The 21,621-nt window shown below is 39.0% G+C and overlaps 2 protein-coding genes across 4 annotated transcripts; both read right to left on the reverse strand.

Moving 5' to 3' along the window:
- Nucleotides 1–3,347: 3,347 nt before the first annotated feature.
- LOC146552952 (uncharacterized) lies at nt 3,348–8,200 on the reverse strand. 3 transcript variants are annotated; one of them, XM_085255510.1, is made up of 4 exons: nt 7,986–8,200; nt 6,690–6,950; nt 4,855–4,976; nt 3,348–4,735 (listed from the first exon to the last, which is right to left on the reverse strand). In XM_085255510.1, the coding sequence occupies exons 2-4, from the start codon at nt 6,928–6,930 to the stop codon at nt 3,836–3,838; spliced, it is 1,263 nt and encodes a 420-aa protein (XP_085111636.1). In that variant the 5' UTR covers nt 6,931–6,950; nt 7,986–8,200; the 3' UTR covers nt 3,348–3,835. The 3 variants fall into 3 exon arrangements, with proteins under 3 accessions (XP_085111636.1, XP_085111637.1, XP_085111638.1); XM_085255511.1 differs by lacking the exon at nt 7,986–8,200 and adding an exon at nt 7,798–7,922; XM_085255512.1 differs by lacking the exon at nt 7,986–8,200 and adding an exon at nt 7,656–7,676.
- Nucleotides 8,201–11,428: 3,228 nt separating this feature from the next.
- LOC146552953 (uncharacterized) lies at nt 11,429–19,070 on the reverse strand. Its single transcript, XM_085255513.1, has 3 exons — nt 18,899–19,070; nt 16,126–16,393; nt 11,429–13,738 (listed from the first exon to the last, which is right to left on the reverse strand). The coding sequence occupies exons 2-3, from the start codon at nt 16,376–16,378 to the stop codon at nt 12,744–12,746; spliced, it is 1,248 nt and encodes a 415-aa protein (XP_085111639.1). The 5' UTR covers nt 16,379–16,393; nt 18,899–19,070; the 3' UTR covers nt 11,429–12,743.
- Between the last annotated feature and the right edge of the window lie 2,551 nt (nt 19,071–21,621).

Raw genomic sequence — 21,621 nt, forward strand, 5'->3', positions numbered from 1 at the left:
AACACAGACTGAGGCACAATTAACCAAAAAACAAACATCAGTATGTGAATTAATCTAAGACAATGTCAGGCAAAGAAAAGCTTGTGTGAAATAAGGCCCAACACTGTTAGGTTTCTCCCATATTTTACACATAAAGAAATCTTTATTTAAACTTTAAAGAAATCACAACCTTTCAGTGCATGCTGAAATCTTGTGAAAATAACTTTTGCATTACACATTACACTATATAGATATATATCTATATATCTATATATCTATATATCGATAGATAGATATATATATATATATATATATATATATATATATATATATATATATATATATATATATATATATATATAAAAAACATGTCCCTTTCCAGCTTTTAGTCCTGTGTATCCTCCTCACTGAACAACAAAGGAATCGAAACCTGGTTGCAAATGTTTTTGCCATAACACAGATGTTTAGTGAAACAGGATAGAAATCTCTCAGCCTGTGGAGATATTGGACTGCCACTGATGCAGAATCTCATCTCAGTGTAACTGAGCATTAAGGTCCAATGATGACAACCCTTGTTTTTCCAGTGAGGGGGATGTAGTCCCAGTCTTCCATATCCTCTTGCATACCTTTATTTCAAATCTACTGGAGCCAGCCCACAAAATGATGAATTTTAGATATGGTGCGGTTGTGTATGTGTTGTGTGCCAGGTATAATGTCAATGAGAGGACTTGAAACGGCTCGCATTTGATTATTAATGCAGGCGTTGCATTAAGGCCTAGTGTAAAATAGCAGAGAATCATGGCCTCTAGTAAACATCAAGAATATAAATACAGAGCTGAGAATGAGCCTGTTTCTCCTTCAAAGTACCATTGATAAAATATAATATCCAACCTTAAAACATTAAAAATGTTTTGTAGGAAAACCAACCCAAATGCAGGACTCAAAAAACAGGCAGGAGTAACAAAAACCTAACATTTAATTAGGTCAGCAACCAGCTTTCAAAATGAAACACACTGAAACTTGATAGAAACCCATAGCGGAAGGCTAGGGGGGGGGGGGGGGGGGGGGAAACAAAAACAAAAAAAGAACTATATTTTTAAAAAAATTAGCTGGAACACAAAGAAGAAAAAGAAACTCAAGTAATGATTGCAATAAAACAAAAGCATAAAAATAACAAAAATGTTTTAAACAATAACAAAACTCCAAGACTAAAGCACAACCCCCCCCCCCCCCCAAATTAACAAAATATTAAAGACAATTTGCATACAAACGAAAATCCTTTACAAACAGTTAATCTCAGTGAAAGAAACATTTAAGTCCTCGTTGTCGTAAAAAGTTAATTTTATCACCACTTGATTATTTCAGTGGATGAAACTTTAAAGCACTGCAGAGGAAAGTTATTTAATATAAGACAACTGGTCATATCATATGCTAATCATCAGGCTAAATATGACAAAAGTGCTTATTTGAAGACCAAAAGCAATGACAAACCATATAAACATATTAAACATCTTTTACCATTACACTTTCATGCAGTTTAACTGTAAACCTGCAGCTACACTACGCAAATGTCTCGTCACCAGAAGTGTTTCATGAAATCTTTAAACTTTAAAGATAAATAACATACTAAGCACATCGCTAAGAACACAATAAACACCACAACACATTCAGTGACCTGAAAGTCTCATCTGTCTCTTGCTAGTGGAGCTTTTCCTTGATCTGTTGCTTAGCCGGGCAGCTTTTTAGTTTACAGCATCAATAAGTACGCATAATTTACTTACTGCGCATAAGCGTAGATATACACATTATAACAGATGGACTCCTATGTTGTTGTAAGCCGTCTGACGTTTCTTAGTTGCCCTCCATCCTCAGCTGGAGTAAATGATCGAGTCCATTCACCAACCGCACCATGCTTTGCTTAGAATGTCTGGATTTTTAATAAACTCATATTAACTTTAAGAGTCATGTTTTTGTCAAACCATGTGAAGGACCGAAATTTCATTTGACAATCAAATCAAATCAAATCACTTTTATTGTCACATCACATGTGCAGGCACACTGGCACAGCACATGCGAGTGAAATTCTTGTGTGCGAGCCCCACAAGCAACAGAGATGTGCAAACACAACAACACAAACGAGCAAAATACAAGAATGGCCAACCTGAAACTAATAAATATATGTACAATATATAATAGTAAGATAAGATAAGATAACCTTTATTAGTCCCACACGTGGGACTCGAGTCCTTGATGATCCTCCCCGCTTTCCTCAGGCAGCGCTTCCTGTAGATGTCTTGGAGGGAGGGAAGCTCACCTCCAATTATCCGTTCAGAGCACCGCACTACTCGCTGGAGAGCTTTGCAGTTGTAGGCGGTGCTGTTGCCATACCAGGTGGTGATGCATCCAGTGAGGATGCTCTCAATGGCACAGTGATAGAAGGTCCTGAGGATGCGGGGGCTCATGCCGAATCTTTTCAGTCTCCTGAGAAAGAAGAGGCGCTGCTGGGCCTTCTTCACTGTTTTGTTTGTGTGTACTGACCACGTAAGATCCTCAGCCAGATGTACACCAAGGAACCGGAAGCTGCTCACTCTCTCCACAGCAGCGCCGTTGATGGTGATGGGGGTGTGTACTTCTCTGCACCTCTGGAAGTCCACTATCAACTCCTTTGTCTTTGCGACGTTGAGGGTGAGATGGTTGTCTTGACACCAGTGGGTCAGGGCGCTGACCTCCTCCCTGTAAGCCGTCTCATCACCGTTGGTGATAAGACCCACCACTGTAGTGTCGTCCGCAAACTTCACAATGATGTTGGAGTTGTTAGTGGCTGTGCAGTCGTAGGTGTAGAGTAAGTACAGGAGAGGGCTCAGTACACACCCCTGTGGAGCACCAGTGTTCAGTGTGACGGGGGATGAGGTGATGCTGCCCAGTCTGACCACCTGGCATCTGTCAGACAGGAAGCTAAGGATCCAGCTGCAGAGGGAGCTGCTCAGTCCTAGATCCTGCAGTTTCCTGTCCAGCTTCGAGGGAACGATGGTATTGAATGCTGAGCTGTAATCTACAAACAGCATTCTCACATACGTGTCTCTCTTCTCCAGGTGTGACAGGGCAGTGTGTAGTGTCAGGGCTATGGCATCATCAGTGGACCTGTTGTGGCGGTATGCGAACTGTAGAGGGTCCAGTGAGTCGGGTAGTGCAGAGCAGATGAAGTCCCTGACCAGCTTCTCGAAGCATTTGCTTACGATGGGGGTCAGGGCTACAGGTCGCCAGTCGTTCAATGAGGAGATGGTGGAGGATTTGGGTACAGGGACGATGGTGGCCATTTTGAACTGCCATGTTACAAATCATGTTGCTTGTCAATACTGCACTACAACTTCCATAAGCGTACATATTTATTTACCAGCCCAGAGACATTATACACACCTCCTGCCGTCAAGCCATTTGTAATGAAATACAGGTTAGCCATTTAAAAAAATAAATAAATAAAAATGATGCAATACAGAAGAAAAACTGGAAAAAACCCTCAAAGAATCAAATCTTTACTATGAAAAACAAAACTAAACAAAAATGAACATTTGTTTAAGCTTTTTTTCCTTTTTAAAACAACAAAGCTATTTAGTGAATCAACTTTAAGGACATAATTCTACAATTAATTTTTGTGTATTATCTCTACAGGCTAAAAATATCATTTCTAGATTTAAAAACAAACAAACAAAAGGCTTTCCCTACAATTCCTAAAAGAGTAAGCCAGTATTAGAATATATGAGATCATTTTTTCCTCACAGGTGTTGCACTGATTTGGCGTCTCACCGGTGCAGGCTGTGCTATGAACACAGTGCTAAAAATCTAAAGGATGACATTTTCAACCAGTATGATTTCTCATGTGTCTTTTTAACTGCGTTTTCTGCTTGAATGTTTTCCCACATGTGCTACAAAAATGTGACTTCTCGCCCGTGTGAATTCTCATCTGTGCTTTCAATCCAAATGAGTATCTATATCTTTTGCCACGGGGGCCAGACGATAATGGCTTCTCACCTGTGTGAATTTTCATGTGAGTTTTCAAGTTTATCATTTGACTGAAGCTTCTCTCACATATGGTGCAAACATATGGCTTCTCACCTGTGTGAATTCGTGTGTGTTTTCGGAATCCTGATAAGTCCCTGAATGTTTTTCCACAGATGCTACAAGAATATGGCTTTTCACCTGTGTGAATTCTAGTGTGAGTTTTGAATGATTTTAAATCTCTAAAACATTTCCCACAAGTACTGCAAGAATACGGTTTCTCACCAGTGTGAATTCTCATGTGAACTTTGAATGCAGATGAGAAACTAAATTTGTTTCCACAGACACTACAACAATAAGGCTTCTCACCTGTGTGGATCCTCATGTGAGTTTTCAGTTGGGGCATCTGAATGAAACTCTGTCCACAGGTTGTACAAGTATAAGGCTTCTCGCCTGTGTGAATTCTTTGGTGACGTTTCAAATGTGATTTGTAACCGAATCCTTTTCCACAGGTGCTACATAAATAAGGCTTCTCCTCTGTGTGCTGTGTAGTCAGTCTGGATTTAAACGGGAAGGTTTTTCCACAAGTTCCACATTTTACAGACTTTTTACTTGTGTTAGCTTTACAGTAACTATCTGACACTGAAGAGATGTCTACTATGGTACTGTGACTTCCATCTCTGTGATGGTTCCTTTTCTTCAGCTCTGCATTTCTTGCTGATCCTGAGTCCACATCCTCGCCTTCTTCCTGATCTCGTCTCTGTGAATCAGGAGAGTTATGAGAAAGGAGTTGGTCACATTTGGTTCTGGTTCACTTTCCTCATAAGTAGCAGTCACTATAAAGGCATCAGCATCCTGCTTTTGTACAATCCGATCTACCTCCAGACTGCTGCTAAGATCCTCTGGTTCCTCTTTAATCTGTGGAAGCGCTGGGTCCTCCTGGGTCCTTTCTTGATCGTCCAGACCCTTCTCTTCCTTACAACCATGTTGTTGTGGGAGGTCTGAGGAAACAAAGGGACAAAAAAAACAAAAAACATTTGAGAAAATATAATCCAGTCTTAACCATTAGCAGTTCACTACATTATGAGCACGTTGCTCACATAGTCCAGTGAAACTTAAAGTGCACAAATGTGGCAAACAATTTGATGCAAATGACTGCTGATTAGCAAAGTTCAGCTCACTATGTGGACATTTGTGGTGTTATATATACATGCATATATAACACCACATAATGCATATATGCATTTTCTTTCAAATTAATTTAGTAGTGGACATCTGGTTTTGGTACAGTTATAAGGCATGTAAGGGCAGTGTTGTTTTGCTCTGGCTTGTGTTCTCTTGTGGTAAACTACAATGGGAAACGTTTTCCCATACCTCCAAGCACAATGAAAAACACTCTTCTGATATGATTAACTTAATTTAAATTTAGTAATTTCGTGTTTTAGTAAACAGAATGTAAATATTTAACCACACTTATCTTAACCAAGCAGTAGTTAATATGCAATTTTGTATATTTCCGTGCTGCTGAGGCATCGTTTAACTGGATGAGAGATGCATGCATCAATGATAAAAATGCAAAATGCATGTGAAGAAAATCACAAAAGTCAGGTATCAGGTGGCATCTTACTGTGCTTCTAATTTCTCAAGTTTTCTCATTCATCATCCCTGCCAAGTCAACACACCAGATATTATTCTGCTGTTACAACCAAATTTCCCCTTGAGGGATAATTAAAGGATTATTCTATTCTATTTCCTCTGTTGTCTCACTTTTTATGACGTCAGGTGACTGTTGACTCCTTTTTTTTGAGGGGTGACCTGCGTAAATGTGTATGTGTTACCTGTTCCTCTCAGTGATAACTGAAGTGAGTTTATATGATATCAGACCTCCTTCTCCTTTTTGTTTATCAGCCTGCCTGCATGTACAGCTGCAGACTCACAACACAACACGTTGAGTGAATCTGTTTGTGTGTGGCAAAGATAGTTATGTTTTCCACAAGCATTTCAGTCAATTACATTTTGGGCGTAAATAAAACCTTCTGCAGATGACAAAAAAGATCAGTACCCGATCATCTGTTTATGGATGGAGCATTTTTCACTAACGCGTTAGTATCTGTCACCAGGAAGAAGAAGAAGCATCACTAACACAGCTGTAAAAGCAGGAAGAACACAGTGTTTCTGTGGCTCCAACACAGTGAAGTGTCGTTCTCTAGTAAAACAATCACTTCAATTTCAGAAGTCAGAATGTAACAGGAGAATTTTAATTCCCACCAATCAATGATTAGCTGTTAACCAGGACCTTCAGGAATTTGAGAAAACACCTTTTTGGAAAATGGCAAAACTAGGCAGGTAACCTTAAAAGGTAAATACATATTCATTATAATCTGATATCTTCTGCTGCCGTGAATATGTGTACATGGTTTTCACTATGTTTACTTTTGACACAATCTACAATTAACTTCTTTCTAAGCTCATTTTCAGGTTGTAACATTAATTAGACTCTCAAAACAGTGTCTGTCTTCTCAAGCAACACACTCTTTAGTTTTAATCATTTAAATGTTGTGGCATGCAGTATAGGTCTAATGTTAAACAGTTAAAAAAGAAGTTGCATGCTACATATTGCAGCTGGCCCTGTGTATTTTAAAATAAAAGCAACTTTCATCTCTGATTAGAATACATAAGTCAAACTTTATTAAGATCATTACAGCTTTACATACCTATTCTGTGTAACTTCATTTCAGGTTTCCAGATGGTATCCAGTAGTTTGCGTCGCTCTTCCCCGGTCCAGACAATAATGCCCTCAGCGTCTTGCTTCAGTACAAGATGCTCTTCCTCCTGATTGATGCAGGGTTCCTCCTCTTCCTCTTTAATCTTCGGGTCCTCCTGGTCCACGCTGGAGTTCCTCTCTTGCTTATAGGCCTGCTGGTCATCCAAACCCTCCTCTTCTTTACATTTCATGTTGTTGTTGGAAATCTTGACTAAACAAAGGAACAAAGTTCAGAATATAAAACGTTCAGGTAGCCGCTGCCAGCTTCGCCCTTTGAGTTTTGCTGGAGGCTCTACTTTAAAAGCTGTTTCACTTTATCCCATTTATATCTCTTTTATTTTATTTTTTAAAATTTATTTAACCAGGAAGATCCCATTGAGATTAAAAACCTCTTTTTCAAGGGAGACGTGGCCAAGATAGTCAGAGGCAGCTCTTTGTCATGATTTCTACATAAATACTCTCAGATTTGAAAACAGAAGCAGAGCAAACCAATGTGGACTCTGGTGCTGCCATGTGGAAGAAATCCAGCGGGTATACATATATATTAAAGCTTCAGTTATTTTAGACAATTATTTAAAAACAACAATGAACCTTAATATATTTCAAAGACATGAATTATACTCCCTACCAGAGTGGTCTAGTAGGGAGTTTAGTATTACTCAGGAATATTAGAGCAACTCCAGGTGAAACTTTGTGTACTCTAGTGGACCCAGAAGAGGAATCTTTTGAGAATTTCATGTCAGCATTTAAGGACTTTTTAAAACGTTGTAATGATACGATTGACTTTGCTCACTTTCATCAAAATTGTCTTTCATTCTCACAAAAATATTACTTATGCTTGATTTTCCCTCTCGATAAGACTCTCAGTAATGTAGTAATGTAAAGTGAAAATGAGCATGAAAGCAGTTTGGATTACCTTTAAAATGAAATAACTGAAACCTTAAAACTGAAACCAGTCTCTCTCACACACTTCTCCCGCTTTCTCTTTTTCACTCACTCCATTTTGAGATGCACAATATCATAAAACAACCTGATAGCCAAACAGGAAAAACATTTACTGTAAATTGGTCCTTTCACGGGCCGCAACCACCGAAATCAGCAAGAAAGAAAAAAAAGACGCACTACCATAAAACCCTGGGTAGAAGCGCAAGAAAGAATTGTCGGCTGAATGCTCACTTAACCGCAGTCCTAAATCAGACCTCTGATTTCGGTGCTACTTCCCTGAGAGCACCACAGCCTTACACACCTGTCGTGTGTAATTTTATTTCAGCTTTCCAGCTGATCTCCACCAGTCTGCGCTGACAGGTTTCGTGTCGTATCTCTGAGCAGATTTCTTCTATACCAACAGTTCGGCTCTCCAGGAAACTGTCGTTCTTGCTTCAAAACGTAAATATTTCGCTAGTAAACTAGCGAACAAAAGTTTGCAGTTAAACGAACATGTGACGGTAACTTCCGCCTTGAGTAAGCGTAACCGTTACGTCACTTCCTTCTTCTTTTGAAGGGTCCGATGTTGTGCCAAAAATGTTTCCCTGTGTGTTTTTTATGTGTATCTTTGTGTATGTTGTTAAATAGACTTGGGTGAACAGGGTTTACAAAGGAAATATATATAAAATTTAAAAATTACCCATTTAGTATCTCTATAACTCTGATTTATTGTACTTACATTATAACCAATCCGGTTCTTTTTGTCCACTTAAAAAATGCTTACAGAACTATTGTTACATTTGTTGCAATTTCTCCTGTCCTCTTGGCCTGATTACTCTTTAAAAAGACATTTTAATGTCAACATTTTTTAACTGCATAAATAAAGGATATATAAAAGTCACTGCCAAAAACTGATTGCAGCTTCTACCTTGTTACAGGAATGTTGTTTGTGGCTCAAGCTGGCTTGATATCATTAATGAGGGATATATTTGACATATGTTTCACACATTATAGACCAACAAGTTATTCATAGCAGTTTAAATATGAGCAATCAGGTTTTGGCAAAAATCAGTTTTTGGCAGACAATCACTTTTTTATTGTAACACCGCCACGCTTGGCGTAAGGTACCTCATAAAGTCTGGTATTTTGCAGAAAACTGACTGTAGAATTTATTATATTTATTATTTAATGCCCACCAGTGGCAATTCCTCAAGCTTCAGGTTTCTTTCTGTAGAATAGTTGGAGCAGACCATAAAAGCATGCTTAACAGTTTCTGCTGTTCCACATGTGCATTTTTATTCAGCATGTGTGTGCTCATTTTTCTGTATCTTAACATTGTTTTGCAGTGAAAAGTAACTGCCCCCTTCATTTCATTCTCCCACATATTCTGCCACATATGAGTTGTGCTTTCTTTGATGATGCATCTGAATTCAGAAGTTCTGATGTTTATTCTTAATAAGCTTTTGGATTTAATATGCCAAATACATCTCATTAATACCATTTTGACTGCTAACACACAACACTCATTCTCCCCGATTCAAACAGAAACCCCCCTGATTCTGCTTTTTCTTGTTCAGCAGAATGAATAGCTTCACCCTTAAGTCTCACCCTAAGTTTGGTTATTTGATCCATCATCAGTTTTTCCAAATTTGCTGTTTTCAGAATTTTTCTACGAGTAAAGCTGGGCTTGTAGTTGTCAGTGATTTAGTTTGAATTACCTAATAATTGTGAAAGTAATGATTTATTGATCCAGTTTACCATGATCTATGACACAATATTATAAAGGGTTTAATTAGCCTAATAATATGTAATATGATGTAAAACAGTGCACAACCTGAGCTGAGGTGCTTTAACCTCCTCTACATCCCTGTTAGCAGGATGAAGGCGCCCTCTTGTGTTGTGCATCAGTTACAGAGTTCACTTGTTAACCTGCAGGAAGACAAAACTTCACTGAGCCTTCAGCAGCTTCAACATCATCAGTAAAGACAGATTTAAATATGTGTAATATCACACTGTGTCAGTTTGTTCACAGGAGTCACAACCTGTAACACTGATGCTGCATTCAAGCATCCGCCCCCCCCAAAAGAAAAACAAACAAAAAAAACCCAACAGTTATCCAATTTTACAAGTAATGTAGTGATCAACAACTAAAATAAATGTCTCATTTCTCGGTAATGAAGCTCTTTTAGTGATGAAAGCTGAAATTTCACAGAAAAAGCTTAAATCTGAATTTTGTTTCAGAAGGAAAACTGCTTCAGCAGTTTCTCGCAGATTAGTTTCAAATTTTCTCGATCAGAGGGAGATCCTGAAATAATGAGTAAAAGACCTTGTTCAGGGTTCAGGGTTTTAGTTTTTCTTTAGTTTTTTAAAGTAAATATCTCTTCATTGATTATAATCATAAATATTATAGTTTTATATCATTAATTTGTCATTTTAATGCAAATATTTGGTCTACCAAACAGATAAAAGTAACTGTACTTTTAGGTTAACATTTTTCGCCTTGGTCAGCAATGACTCTTGGGATAGTGGGCCACAAAGGATACACTTGGTGTTTCGTTCAAATCTCAGGAAATGGAGGACACATTTGCCATAAAACAACTTTTAAATAAGTTTTTCAATCTGCCAATGCCAAAAAGCTTTTTCTGCTACTGACTCTTGATTGGTCTTGTTCATTAGATTTGACTGGATGGTTGTCTGGCAATTTAACAGTTCATTGATTTAACAAACAGAGGCCTCAGTAGCATGTGGAAGAACCATATAGAGCATGGCATCTCCTCCTCATGCTGGTCACACAGTGCTGTGGGATGGCATCCCATTCATCACCCAGCATGTGTTGCTGGTCAGCCACTGTGGCCATGCTACTCATTCTGGCACGAACTACACATCAAGTCAATCCCATGAGTGTTCGGTGGGATTGAGGTCTGGACTACAGGCAGGCCACTTCATCCTCCCTTCTCTCAGATTCTGGGGGTAGTCTCTGATAAACCCCGGACTGTGGGGGTGAGTGTTGTCATATTTGAGCAGAGTTTGGTCTCAGCCTGTGGAGATATTGGACTGCCACTGATGCAGAATCTCATCTCAGTGTAACTGAGCATTAAGGTCCAATGATGACAACCCTTGTTTTTCCAGTGAGGGGGGTGTAGTCCCAGTCTTCCATATCCTCTTGCATACCTTTATTTCAAATCTACTGGAGCCAGCCCACAAAATGATTAATTTTAGATATGGTGTGGTTGTGTATGTGTTGTGTGTCAGGTATAATGTCAATGAGAGGACTTGAAACGGCTCGCATTTGATTATTAATGCAGGCGTTGCATTAAGGCCTAGTGTAAAATAGCAGCGAATCATGGCCTCTAGTAAACATCAAGAATATAAATACAGAGCTGAGAATGAGCCTGTTTCTCCTTCAAAGTACCATTGATAAAATATAATATCCAACCTTAAAACATTAAAAATGTTTTGTAGGAAAACCAACCCAAATGCAGGACTCAAAAAACAGGCAGGAGTAACAAAAACCTAACATTTAATTAGGTCAGCAACCAGCTTTCAAAATGAAACACACTGAAACGTGATAGAAACCCATAGCGGAAGGCTAGGGGGGGGAAAAAAACAAAAACAAAAAAAGAACTATATTTTAAAAAAAATTAGCTGGAACACAAAGAAGAAAAAGAAACTCAATGATTACAATAAAACAAAAGCATAAAAATAACAAAAATGTTTTAAACAATAACAAAACTCCAAGACTAAAGCACAACCCCCCCCCCCCCCCCAAATTAACAAAATATTAAAGACAATTTGCATACAAACGAAAATCCTTTACAAACAGTTAATCTCAGTGAAAGAAACATTTAAGTCCTCGTTGTCGTAAAAAGTTAATTTTATCACCACTTGATTATTTCAGTGGATGAAACTTTAAAGCACTGCAGAGGAAAGTTATTTAATATAAGACAACTGGTCATATCATATGCTAATCATCAGGCTAAATATGACAAAAGTGCTTATTTGAAGACCAAAAGCAATGACAAACCATATAAACATATTAAACATCTTTTACCATTACACTTTCATGCAGTTTAACTGTAAACCTGCAGCTACACTACGCAAATGTTTCGTCACCAGAAGTGTTTCATGAAATCTTTATTTAAACTTTAAAGATAAATAACATACTAAGCACATCGCTAAGAACACAATAAACACCACAACACATTCAGTGACCTGAAAGTCTCGTCCGTCTCTTGCTAGTGGAGCTTTTCCTTGATCTGTTGCTTAGCCGGGCAGCTTTTTAGTTTACAGCATCAATAAGTACGCATAATTTACTTACTGCGCATAAGCGTAGATATACACATTATAACAGATGGACTCCTATGTTGTTGTAAGCCGTTTGACGTTTCTTAGTTGCCCTCCATCCTCAGCTGGAGTAAATGATCGAGTCCATTCACCAACCGCACCATGCTCTGCTTAGAATGTCTGGATTTTTAATAAACTCATATTAACTTTAAGAGTCATGTTTTTGTCAAACCATGTGAAGGACCGAAATTTCATTTGACAATCAGGTGCCATGTTACAAATCATGTTGCTTGTCAATACTGCACTACAACTTCCATAAGCGTACATATTTATTTACCAGCCCAGAGACATTATACACACCTCCTGCCGTCAAGCCATTTGTAATGAAATACAGGTTAGCCATTTAAAAAAAATAAATAAATAAAAATGATACAATACAGAAGAAAAACTGGAAAAAACCCTCAAAGAATCAAATCTTTACTATGAAAAACAAAACTAAACAAAAATGAACATTTGTTTAAGCTTTTTTTCCTTTTTAAAACAACAAAGCTATTTAGTGAATCAACTTTAAGGACATAATTCTACAATTAATTTTTGTGTATTATCTCTACAGGCTAAAAATATCATTTCTAGATTTAAAAACAAACAAAAGGCTTTCCCTACAATTCCTAAAAGAGTAAGCCAGTATTAGAATATATGAGATCATTTTTTCCTCACAGGTGTTGCACTGATTTGGCGTCTCACCGGTGCAGGCTGTGCTATGAACACAGTGCTAAAAATCTAAAGGATGACATTTTCAACCAGTATGATTTCTCATGTGTCTTTTTAACTGCGTTTTCTGCTTGAATGTTTTCCCACATGTGCTACAAAAATGTGACTTCTCGCCCGTGTGAATTCTCATCTGTGCTTTCAATCCAAATGAGTATCTATATCTTTTGCCACGGGGGCCAGACGATAATGGCTTCTCACCTGTGTGAATTTTCATGTGAGTTTTCAAGTGTATCATTTGACTGAAGCTTCTCTCACATATGGTGCAAACATATGGCTTCTCACCTGTGTGAATTCGTGTGTGTTTTCGGAATCCTGATAAGTCCCTGAATGTTTTTCCACAGATGCTACAAGAATATGGCTTTTCACCTGTGTGAATTCTAGTGTGAGTTTTGAACGATTTTAAATCTCTAAAACGTTTCCCACAAGTACTGCAAGAATATGGTTTCTCACCAGTGTGAATTCTCATGTGAACTTTGAATGCAGATGAGAAACTAAATTTGTTTCCACAGACACTACAACAATAAGGCTTCTCACCTGTGTGAACTCTCTGGTGTTCATTTAGTCCAGATTTAAAATGAAAGACTTTTCCACAAGTTTCACATTTTAAACACTTTTTGAATGTGTTTGTTGTATACTGGCCCTCTGAGCCGGGAGACTCATCTGCTCCCTCACCGCGAGGTTTCCTCTTTATCGGCTCTGCTCTTCTAGTTGATCCCAAATCCACATGCCTGCCTTCTTCCACATCTCGCCTCTGTGGTTCAGGTAAGTTATGAGAGAGAAACTGCTCACGCTTTGGTTCTGGCCTACACTGCTCATAAGTCTGAGTCACCATAAAGGTATCACTCTCCTGCTTCAGTGCAAACTGCTCTCCCTCCTGACTGATGCACAATTCCTCCGGTTCCTCTTTAATGTGTTGCGGCTCTGGGTGCTCCTGGCCCAGGCTGGAATACCTCTCCTGGTTACACACCTGATGGTCATGCAGACCCTCTTCTTCCTTACAGTCGTGTTGTTGTGGGAGGTCTGAAGGGACAAATATGAAAACACATCTTTGGTTCTGGATGTCTGGATTCGGAGCAGTTGCAGTCATGGTACAAAAAAACCCAGAATTACATATTAAATTAAAATAAAATGTTGTTAGCAGGTCTTAAATTAAGCAGATACAGTCTCAGATAATAAAAAGTAAACTTTATTAACTGATCATCTTTACGTGTGACCACCTCTATAGCTTCTTTGGCATTTTCTGGACTGGAGGTTAAAGATGTGTGTTTTTGCAGATTGCAGAACATTCAAAATTTTACAATTATTCCAAAACAGAAGCTTTACAAAATATTTGTTTCATAAAGTTTTCTACAACAGGATAAAATGCAGAATTAATTAAATGTTCATTAAAAATTACTCAGCAGCCTTTCATTGCCCCCTTTTCACAAGGAAAACTAGTTGATCTTTGCTGGTTTCAGACACTAAACACTTTGTCCGCTGACAATTTTAGACTCACATCTCAAATTTGATAAGCATGTAAAGAAAATGTCATAGTAGTTATGGCTAATCTGAATGTTTTAACTTAGTTTGACACTGTATAGCGACATTAGCATACCTACATTATCTAGTCTAGTTTTCAAGTGTATAAATACTCTGGGGCCAGAGTGTCTTGGCTAGATAAATTCAAAGACGAAACAGTAATCGCAGTACTAGGAGCACAGTTAATGGGAAAAGTAAAATGCCATATTAAAGATCTAAATCAGGATTCTCTATAAAGGCCTCAGTCTTTCATATCATTGGCCCACTCGTCTTTACAGCAGTACTTCAGTTCACTGAGACTTACAGGCTTTGCTTGTATGCGCTCCCTCAAGGTCCTACCACAACATTTTAATAACATTGGGTCTGGGCCATTGCAACACTGTGACCGTTTTCTTTTCAGCCATTCTGTTGTAGATTTGGTGGTGTGATTGGGATCATTGTCCTGTTATATGATTCATTCTCCTCCAAATTTTATTAATTAGAAAGACCGTTTCAAATTTGACTCTACAGGGTGGGCCATTGTTTTTCTTGTGACATTACCAATAAGTTTGATGTGTCACATGGCCCTCTTCCTATTGAAAAAACAAAAGCTGTATCCAAGATGGCCGACTTCTAAATGGCCACCACCCATCGTGAGGAGTTTGCCCCCTCACATATACTAATGTGCCACAAACAGGACTTTAATATCACCAACCATTCCCATGTTATTACGGTGTATCCACATAAATGGCCCACCCTGTACAATACTTTGTTATGGTCCTGTAGCTGGAAAACAAGCCCAAATCATCACCCATCCACTACTGTGCAAAAGAAGTGGTATGAGGGCTTTTGTAAAATATGGTGCTGTGTATTATAGCAAACCCCTCCACTTCTTTCCCCTATTCTGTCCAAAGGACATTGCTCTAGACATCTTGTGGTTTATTCAGATTGAACACTGCAAACCTAAGCCATGCTGCCATGTTCTTTTTGGGGGCGAGATTAGCTTTTCTCCTGGCAACTCTTCCAAACAACCCCAATTTCTTTTAGTCTTTTACTAATTGTACTGTCATGAACTTTAACATGCCAACTAAGGCCTTTACAGTCTGGGATGCATCTCTTGAATTTCTTGCAATTTCATTGACCATTGAGATGTATTTGCTAGGCTATCAATAACTGGAAAGAATGGCAGCTACCTTGAATGTTTTCCACTTGTGACTAATCTTTCTCATTGTAGAATGATGGACTCCAAATTGTTTAATGACCTTTTCCATATGAGTAGACAACAGCTGCTTGCGTAGGATCATTGCCAATGTCTTTTCTAATACTACAGCTGCCACTTTAACTGATTTTTTTTGTACCACCTCAGCTGGATCCTTTGAAGAAAAGTAAGTTCACTCAGAGTCCGTCTCAAATTACAGAGGTCCTTCTGGGCTGAGCCTAGAAACCCACTGGAACAAGCTCATTTCCACAAATATGCCGACATTTAGAGGAGATGTTGAAAATTTATGTTTTTACTGAGGTAGTATTCTGTAGCATTTTATTTTTGTCTCCTGGTGCCTTTGTGAGCTCTTTTCGCAAGCAGTCATACTTGCAAATGACTGACATCCCAGTTTGTTTACTTGGATTTGTTGAAGCATCACTTTCACTTGTTTTGGTCATATACTTATCATGTTTATATTCATTTTATTTAAAAGAGAGTGCATATTAATGAATATGCCAAATTTAGCTATACAGGCTAATTTTCATCTGCACTCTTTACAGTTTGTTGGTGCTTTCTTCAGGTTTGTGGTGTTTCACCATGACAGTTCCTGTGTGTGTGTGTGTGTGTGTGTGTGTGTGTGTGTGTGTGTGTGTGTGTGTGTGTGTGTGTGTGTGAGAGAGAGAGAGATCTCTACAGCACAGCTGCACACCTGATCTGTGTAATAAATTTCTTTCAGGACTCCAGATGACATCCAGCAGCCTGAGGCGCTCTTCCCCGGTCCAGAAAATGATGCCATCGGCCTCCTGTTTCACTACAAGCTGCTCTCCTGCCTGAGCGATGCAGAGTTCCTCCTGTTCCTCTTTAATCGGTGGAAGATCAGGATTCTCCTGGTCCACACTGGAGCTCCTCTCCTGGTTACAGACCTGCTGATCATCACAAACTTCTTTGTCCTTAGACTTCATGTTGCTGTGGGATGTCTTGATGAACAAAGTGACACAAGAAAAAGTTACTAATGTGATGACAGGAAAACAGATCTGAGCAAATACATTCCAGCAAATTTAATAATAATGATGGATTGCATTTATATAGCGCTTTACAATTCCACTATTCATTCACTCTCACATTCACACACTGGTGGAGGCAGCTACAGTTGTAGCCACAGCTGCCCTGGGGCAGACTGACTGTTTCTATTAAGGAACAACTTCAGAATATCAAAAATTCCCCAGAAGCTTTTGCTTTTTCACAAACAGATACTATTACACTGGTTACTTACATCCAAACAAACTTTCAACCATAAAAATTACATTTAAATCAACAATGACACTTTTTTTTTTTTAATCAAAAGCTTGTTCGATAAAGGACTAGGCCTAATTAGCCAACTCTTTAATTCAGATGGTTGCCTGCTTTCATATTCAGAATTTGTCCTTTTACCAAACATGTGATACCAAAATAATATGCAAATGTTTGCGATGCAAGTCCAGATTGTGCAGTGAGACATTTAGTATTTGCAGCACAGATGGAAACTACATCACACCACCCTTTGATCCCGGCTCTCCCACGACTGTGTCTTTAATCAGCAACAAAGCATCAACAGAATAATCAGAAACAAAAAAAAAAAAATTATTTTACCCAGAAAGTTCTTACTGACCAACAAATTAAAAGAGGTGACATTTAACACCATTAAACGTTACCTCACAGTGACCAGACTTGTTTACATTTCTTTTATCCGACAAGCTTCTCTAGTTCTAAAACCTAATGGTGAAGAAACCCGGGTATTTCAACTCTAGTGGGAGGTGTCCCTTAGGAACTTGACCCACTATTGATTATGTGAAAAAGGGCGTAGGTCATTATCAGCAGAATTTTCATTTAAAACCATTGTAAGATCTGCCCTCACCCCATTATGGCCTTTTGAGATCAACTGATGCAAGATGTGAGTGGGCCCTGAGGTGCCTGAAGTGATCTTAAAACTGTATTGTAGGTGCAGACGGTTGATGTCGTAAGCCACCCCCTCTGTTCAAGGATGGCAACAATGGAATCCTCGAAAGAGCGACCTTTGACCTTTAGATGCTGATGTACACCCAAGTCTTGTCTTGTCAATGTGGCTCTTCTATGCTGTGCCATGCATTTGGCTGCTGCACTGCACCGCATGCACCATGTTGTTTTGTAAAGGAGCGTATGCGGTGCAGTGCAGTGAAGAGTGCTCAGACTTCTACATTGAAGAAACCAACTTTAAAATAAAATATTTGTAAGTTAAAATAAAAAGATCAAATAATGAAAACTCTGACAAGACTCAAACCTGTTTCTGTGACCACAAGCTAACATTCTCTTTCTGATACCACTAAGCAGCCCAACGGAGTCTCGAGTTTACTTAATACATCCTGTTCAAAAGCTTGGTTGATAAAAGACTGGGCCTAATTAGCCAACTCCTTAATTCAGATGGTCTCCTGCTCAGTTTAACACAGGCGGCTTCCTGCTCAATAAAACAAAACATCACTTTATTTTGTATATAATTAGCAACTGTGTTTTTCACTAGCTTAGACTGCTGGACGCTTGTGTTTACACAGCGTCCAGCAGTCACAGAAGGTCTCATGATAGAAACAGACCAAAAATCATGTTAATTAATGAATTGGAATAATCTGTTTCCAGCAAGCTGTTCAGTGTGAAACGTGTGCTGCAGTCAGTTTACAGCTCTGAGCGGATCAGTGTTTCTTTAAATGTAACTGTACCCTTTAAAGAGAGAATTACAAAAAAATAACTGAATGTCAGCCACTTAAGATGCCATCATGGAGATGTTTTAGTGGTGATTGTCTTAAAATAATCGATGATTACTGCGAAAAACAAATGATCATCTTAAATAATCAAACATCAAGGGGAATATATAAACACGGACACTGCTGTTCTAATTTATTGTAAAAAGTATAAACGAGTTCAAGGTATTGAGAACTTCATTCAGAAAACTAGTGATTTTAGTCATCAAGAAATAAACTGGTGATCCCTCTGCAGCCATACTGCCAACTACCATAAGAGCCCCCCTCTCCTCGCGGGGTCTTTAATCTAGTTAAATCACGTGATATACTCGCAGAAATTGATGAATCCACGGATGTAATCCGAAACACGGACTGGAATAACTAAACCAATCTAGTTCAGGTAAAAACCAGCTAACCCGGAACACCTGCGTTTACATTCTGGTTTTCTGTTAACGGGTCCTGAATGCTGCTTCTGTTTCACTGTTTGGCCGTGAATGCGGTACACCGGCCTGCACACACACCGCATGGAGTTAGCAAGCACGAAGGTTTTCACTGCGATGTTTTAGTAAAGTCACTTTCTGCTGTGTCTCTCTGGATGTTTAGTGTTAAACGTTTACCTTTTAAAAAGACAGAAGCACTTGTGTGATTAGCTGCTCCCTGATTTTAGTCTGTTAGCATACAAGCTGCGCTCAGATCAGAGTGTCAGTTCAATGAGACCGTCACAGTTTCACAAACCTGCTTTGTGTGACTTTATCTCGGGTTTCCGGTTGTTCTGCAGCAGTCTGGGCTCACGGCTGACCTCCTCCTCATATTTCGTTTGTTAAGCTGGCAGGATTTCCTCAGCAGCAGCAGATAAACTCTCACACAGCGAACTAAATATATTGTTGAGTAATAAAAGTCACGTCATTTCCGTTCTGTTTCGTCTTCCGGTAAATCACGCGCATCGAAGTCGCACTGCTGCCCTCCTCTGGTCATTCTTACAATTTCAACCAGAACGAAGTCATTACATAGTCTTTTGCAGAAACCTGGATACAGAATCTACACTTCTCCAGTGATCCCAGTTCAGTGTTGATTAAAGAATAGACTGTGATGTCATCCCTGACAGTTCCGCATGCATGAGGTTTCTTTCTGAAACCTGTAATGCCAGCGAGAACCTGGTCAAATTCACCTCATCCCTCCTCCTGCTTGTTTTTACACATAACAGATTTTCTGTATCTTAACGGTCATTTATAATGAGAAGTAATGGCACTCCTTCATTCTCCCACTGCTTCTGGCACAACACTGTTATGTTTTCTTTGATGATTCAGTACAGTCCATCCTTAGCTCTTTTAATTGCCCCTCAGGGTGTGGTGACTCAGGCCCTTCTGTGTGTTGGTATCTACAGAAACCCTACTGATGCTCCTGTGTTTTCAGTACTATATAAGTAAATCTGATTGGACTCTAGCCTGAATTTCTTTCTTTCTGTAGTATAAACAGACAACCGCCTTCAGTCACCTAAGCTTTACATTGCCTGTAGGTCTGTTATGTCAAAATCAAAGTCTCATTTACTATTTTGTGGACCTTCTGGCCATCTGCATAACTCTGGGGTGTAGCTGAATAGTCACTTTCATTTAGGAAGGTTCCTAACTGAGTGACATGACAAGTATCTGTGTGGGAGCTGTAATAAGAGCTCATCTCTAGGTATTAAGAAAGCTGCTTCACTGATTGCTTTATAACGTCATTTAGCAGAGGATACAGTGAATCCACCTTTATGAAAGGAAAACAGATAATATCATCTCATAGTTCACAGCAACACAGTGTCTGACCACTCATGAAAAGAATCAACTGTCAAAGTGGCATGCACATGTAAATGCTAGTTGTATTTTTCAGTTTTCAACAGCAGACCTTAAAGCCACAGCTGAACTATGGCCACAATAATAATAATAACATCTGCTTCTTGTTGCATGAGGGCCCTGCATGTATATAGGCTCTCTAAATCCAGATGAAGAGCATTAAAATGATCAAAATGCTTTTACTGTCACGGTTTACAGTGGCAGACCATGTGTTGGTGAGTGGGGACCCAGGTGCAGACACAGGCGAGGAAACCAAACTAACTTGAACAATAGGCGAGCCTTTTATTACAGCTTATAATCAGGTCAACAAAACAAGGGCAAAGCACAGAGGCAAAGCTAAACTGGGCAAGCTGAATACTGAGACTATGAAAGCTAGGAAGGCAATGACAAAGAGACTGTGAAGACTATGAACAGGACTTTGTGCAGGAACATGAAGGAACTATGAACTCATACACAAACAAGCAACATGACCTGCACAGTGTCCTGAAACCTGACATGACATGAGGGCTGGAACACAGACAACGCAACAATGAACAAAGGGAGACAGAGGACTTAAATACAAACATGAGGTGATCGGGGGAAGTGGAGACGCCAGAGGAAACAGCTGACACAAATGAATCATAATGACACCACAGGGGAAGAGTAAAATTAAACACAGTAACCATAGAAACACAAGATCTCTTCAAAATAAAACAGGAAACATAATGAGACAGACATGACAACACAAACTTGACAACATAAGACATGCAGACTTGAAACACATGAAGGGCAAGGAAGACTAAAACACAGCGGGAGAAGACATGAGTGGATCTAATGAACAGAGAACTAAAGGCTGAGCAACTTAGGAGCTTAAGCAAAATAGATGAACTTAACATAAACAAAGAATAACAAAATACAAGGACTCAAGTCCCAACTTTTGCAAGCAATCTGGATCGGATTAATTAATTTTTGCTTTGGGTCTTCTGGGATAGACTCCAGGCTCCTCCTCACCCCCTACTACAACCACTCACGACTGAACTGGATAAGAGGTAGATGTTAGAAATTTTGCTCTAAACATAGAAAACAAATAGGAGGAAAGGAATACACAAAATCACCTCTCTAGTAAGCATGTCACAGTGTGTGGAGTGAGAGAACCCAGGTGCAGAGTTTAACAAATAAAACCAAAAGACACATTTATTTAGGGTGATACATTTACTAAAATCAAAAGTCCATAAATGTGAGTAATATATAAACTAATATATAAACTAAACACAAGGAGAACTGGAAGCACTAAAGGTTACTCAGAATACAAAGAGGAAACACAGACAGCCAATCAGGCAGAACAAGCTGTACAGCACAACAGGAAATGGAGGGAAACTGAGGCTATGAATACACAGAGAGAGAATGGAGTCAAAGGAAGTAGAAATATCTGAGGCACACGCATCACAGATCACCTTAATCCAAATAATGAGGCAGAAAGGAAAGTAAAACAACACAAAAGAAGGAACTACCATAACTGAAACTCAGAAATAAACAGTAAATGTGAATAAACTACACAGGAAAACAAGGGGAAACACTGAAGGAACTTCTGAGCAGAGAGTAATGCAAAGTATTAGTGGGACCTATAGAGGTCTAAAAATTTAGAAC

This window comes from Mchenga conophoros, linkage group LG18 (assembly GCF_057382185.1).
Source record: "Mchenga conophoros isolate Kocher_MC1m ecotype Shallow Benthic linkage group LG18, M_conophoros_male_GT1.1, whole genome shotgun sequence".
NCBI lineage: Eukaryota > Metazoa > Chordata > Actinopteri > Cichliformes > Cichlidae > Mchenga > Mchenga conophoros.

Coding starts and splice junctions, on each gene's coding strand:
- LOC146552952 (XM_085255510.1), bottom strand. CDS start 6,930: ATGAAATGTAAAGAAGAGGAGGGTTTGGATGACCAGCAGGCCTATAAG. Junction 4,977..6,689: donor AATGAAGTTACACAGAATAG/GTATGTAAAGCT, acceptor TTGTTTCCTCAG/ACCTCCCACAACAACATGGT. Junction 4,736..4,854: donor ATCTTAGCAGCAGTCTGGAG/GTAGATCGGATT, acceptor CCTGATTCACAG/AGACGAGATCAGGAAGAAGG.
- LOC146552953 (XM_085255513.1), bottom strand. CDS start 16,378: ATGAAGTCTAAGGACAAAGAAGTTTGTGATGATCAGCAGGTCTGTAAC. Junction 13,739..16,125: donor AAATTTATTACACAGATCAG/GTGTGCAGCTGT, acceptor TTGTCCCTTCAG/ACCTCCCACAACAACACGAC.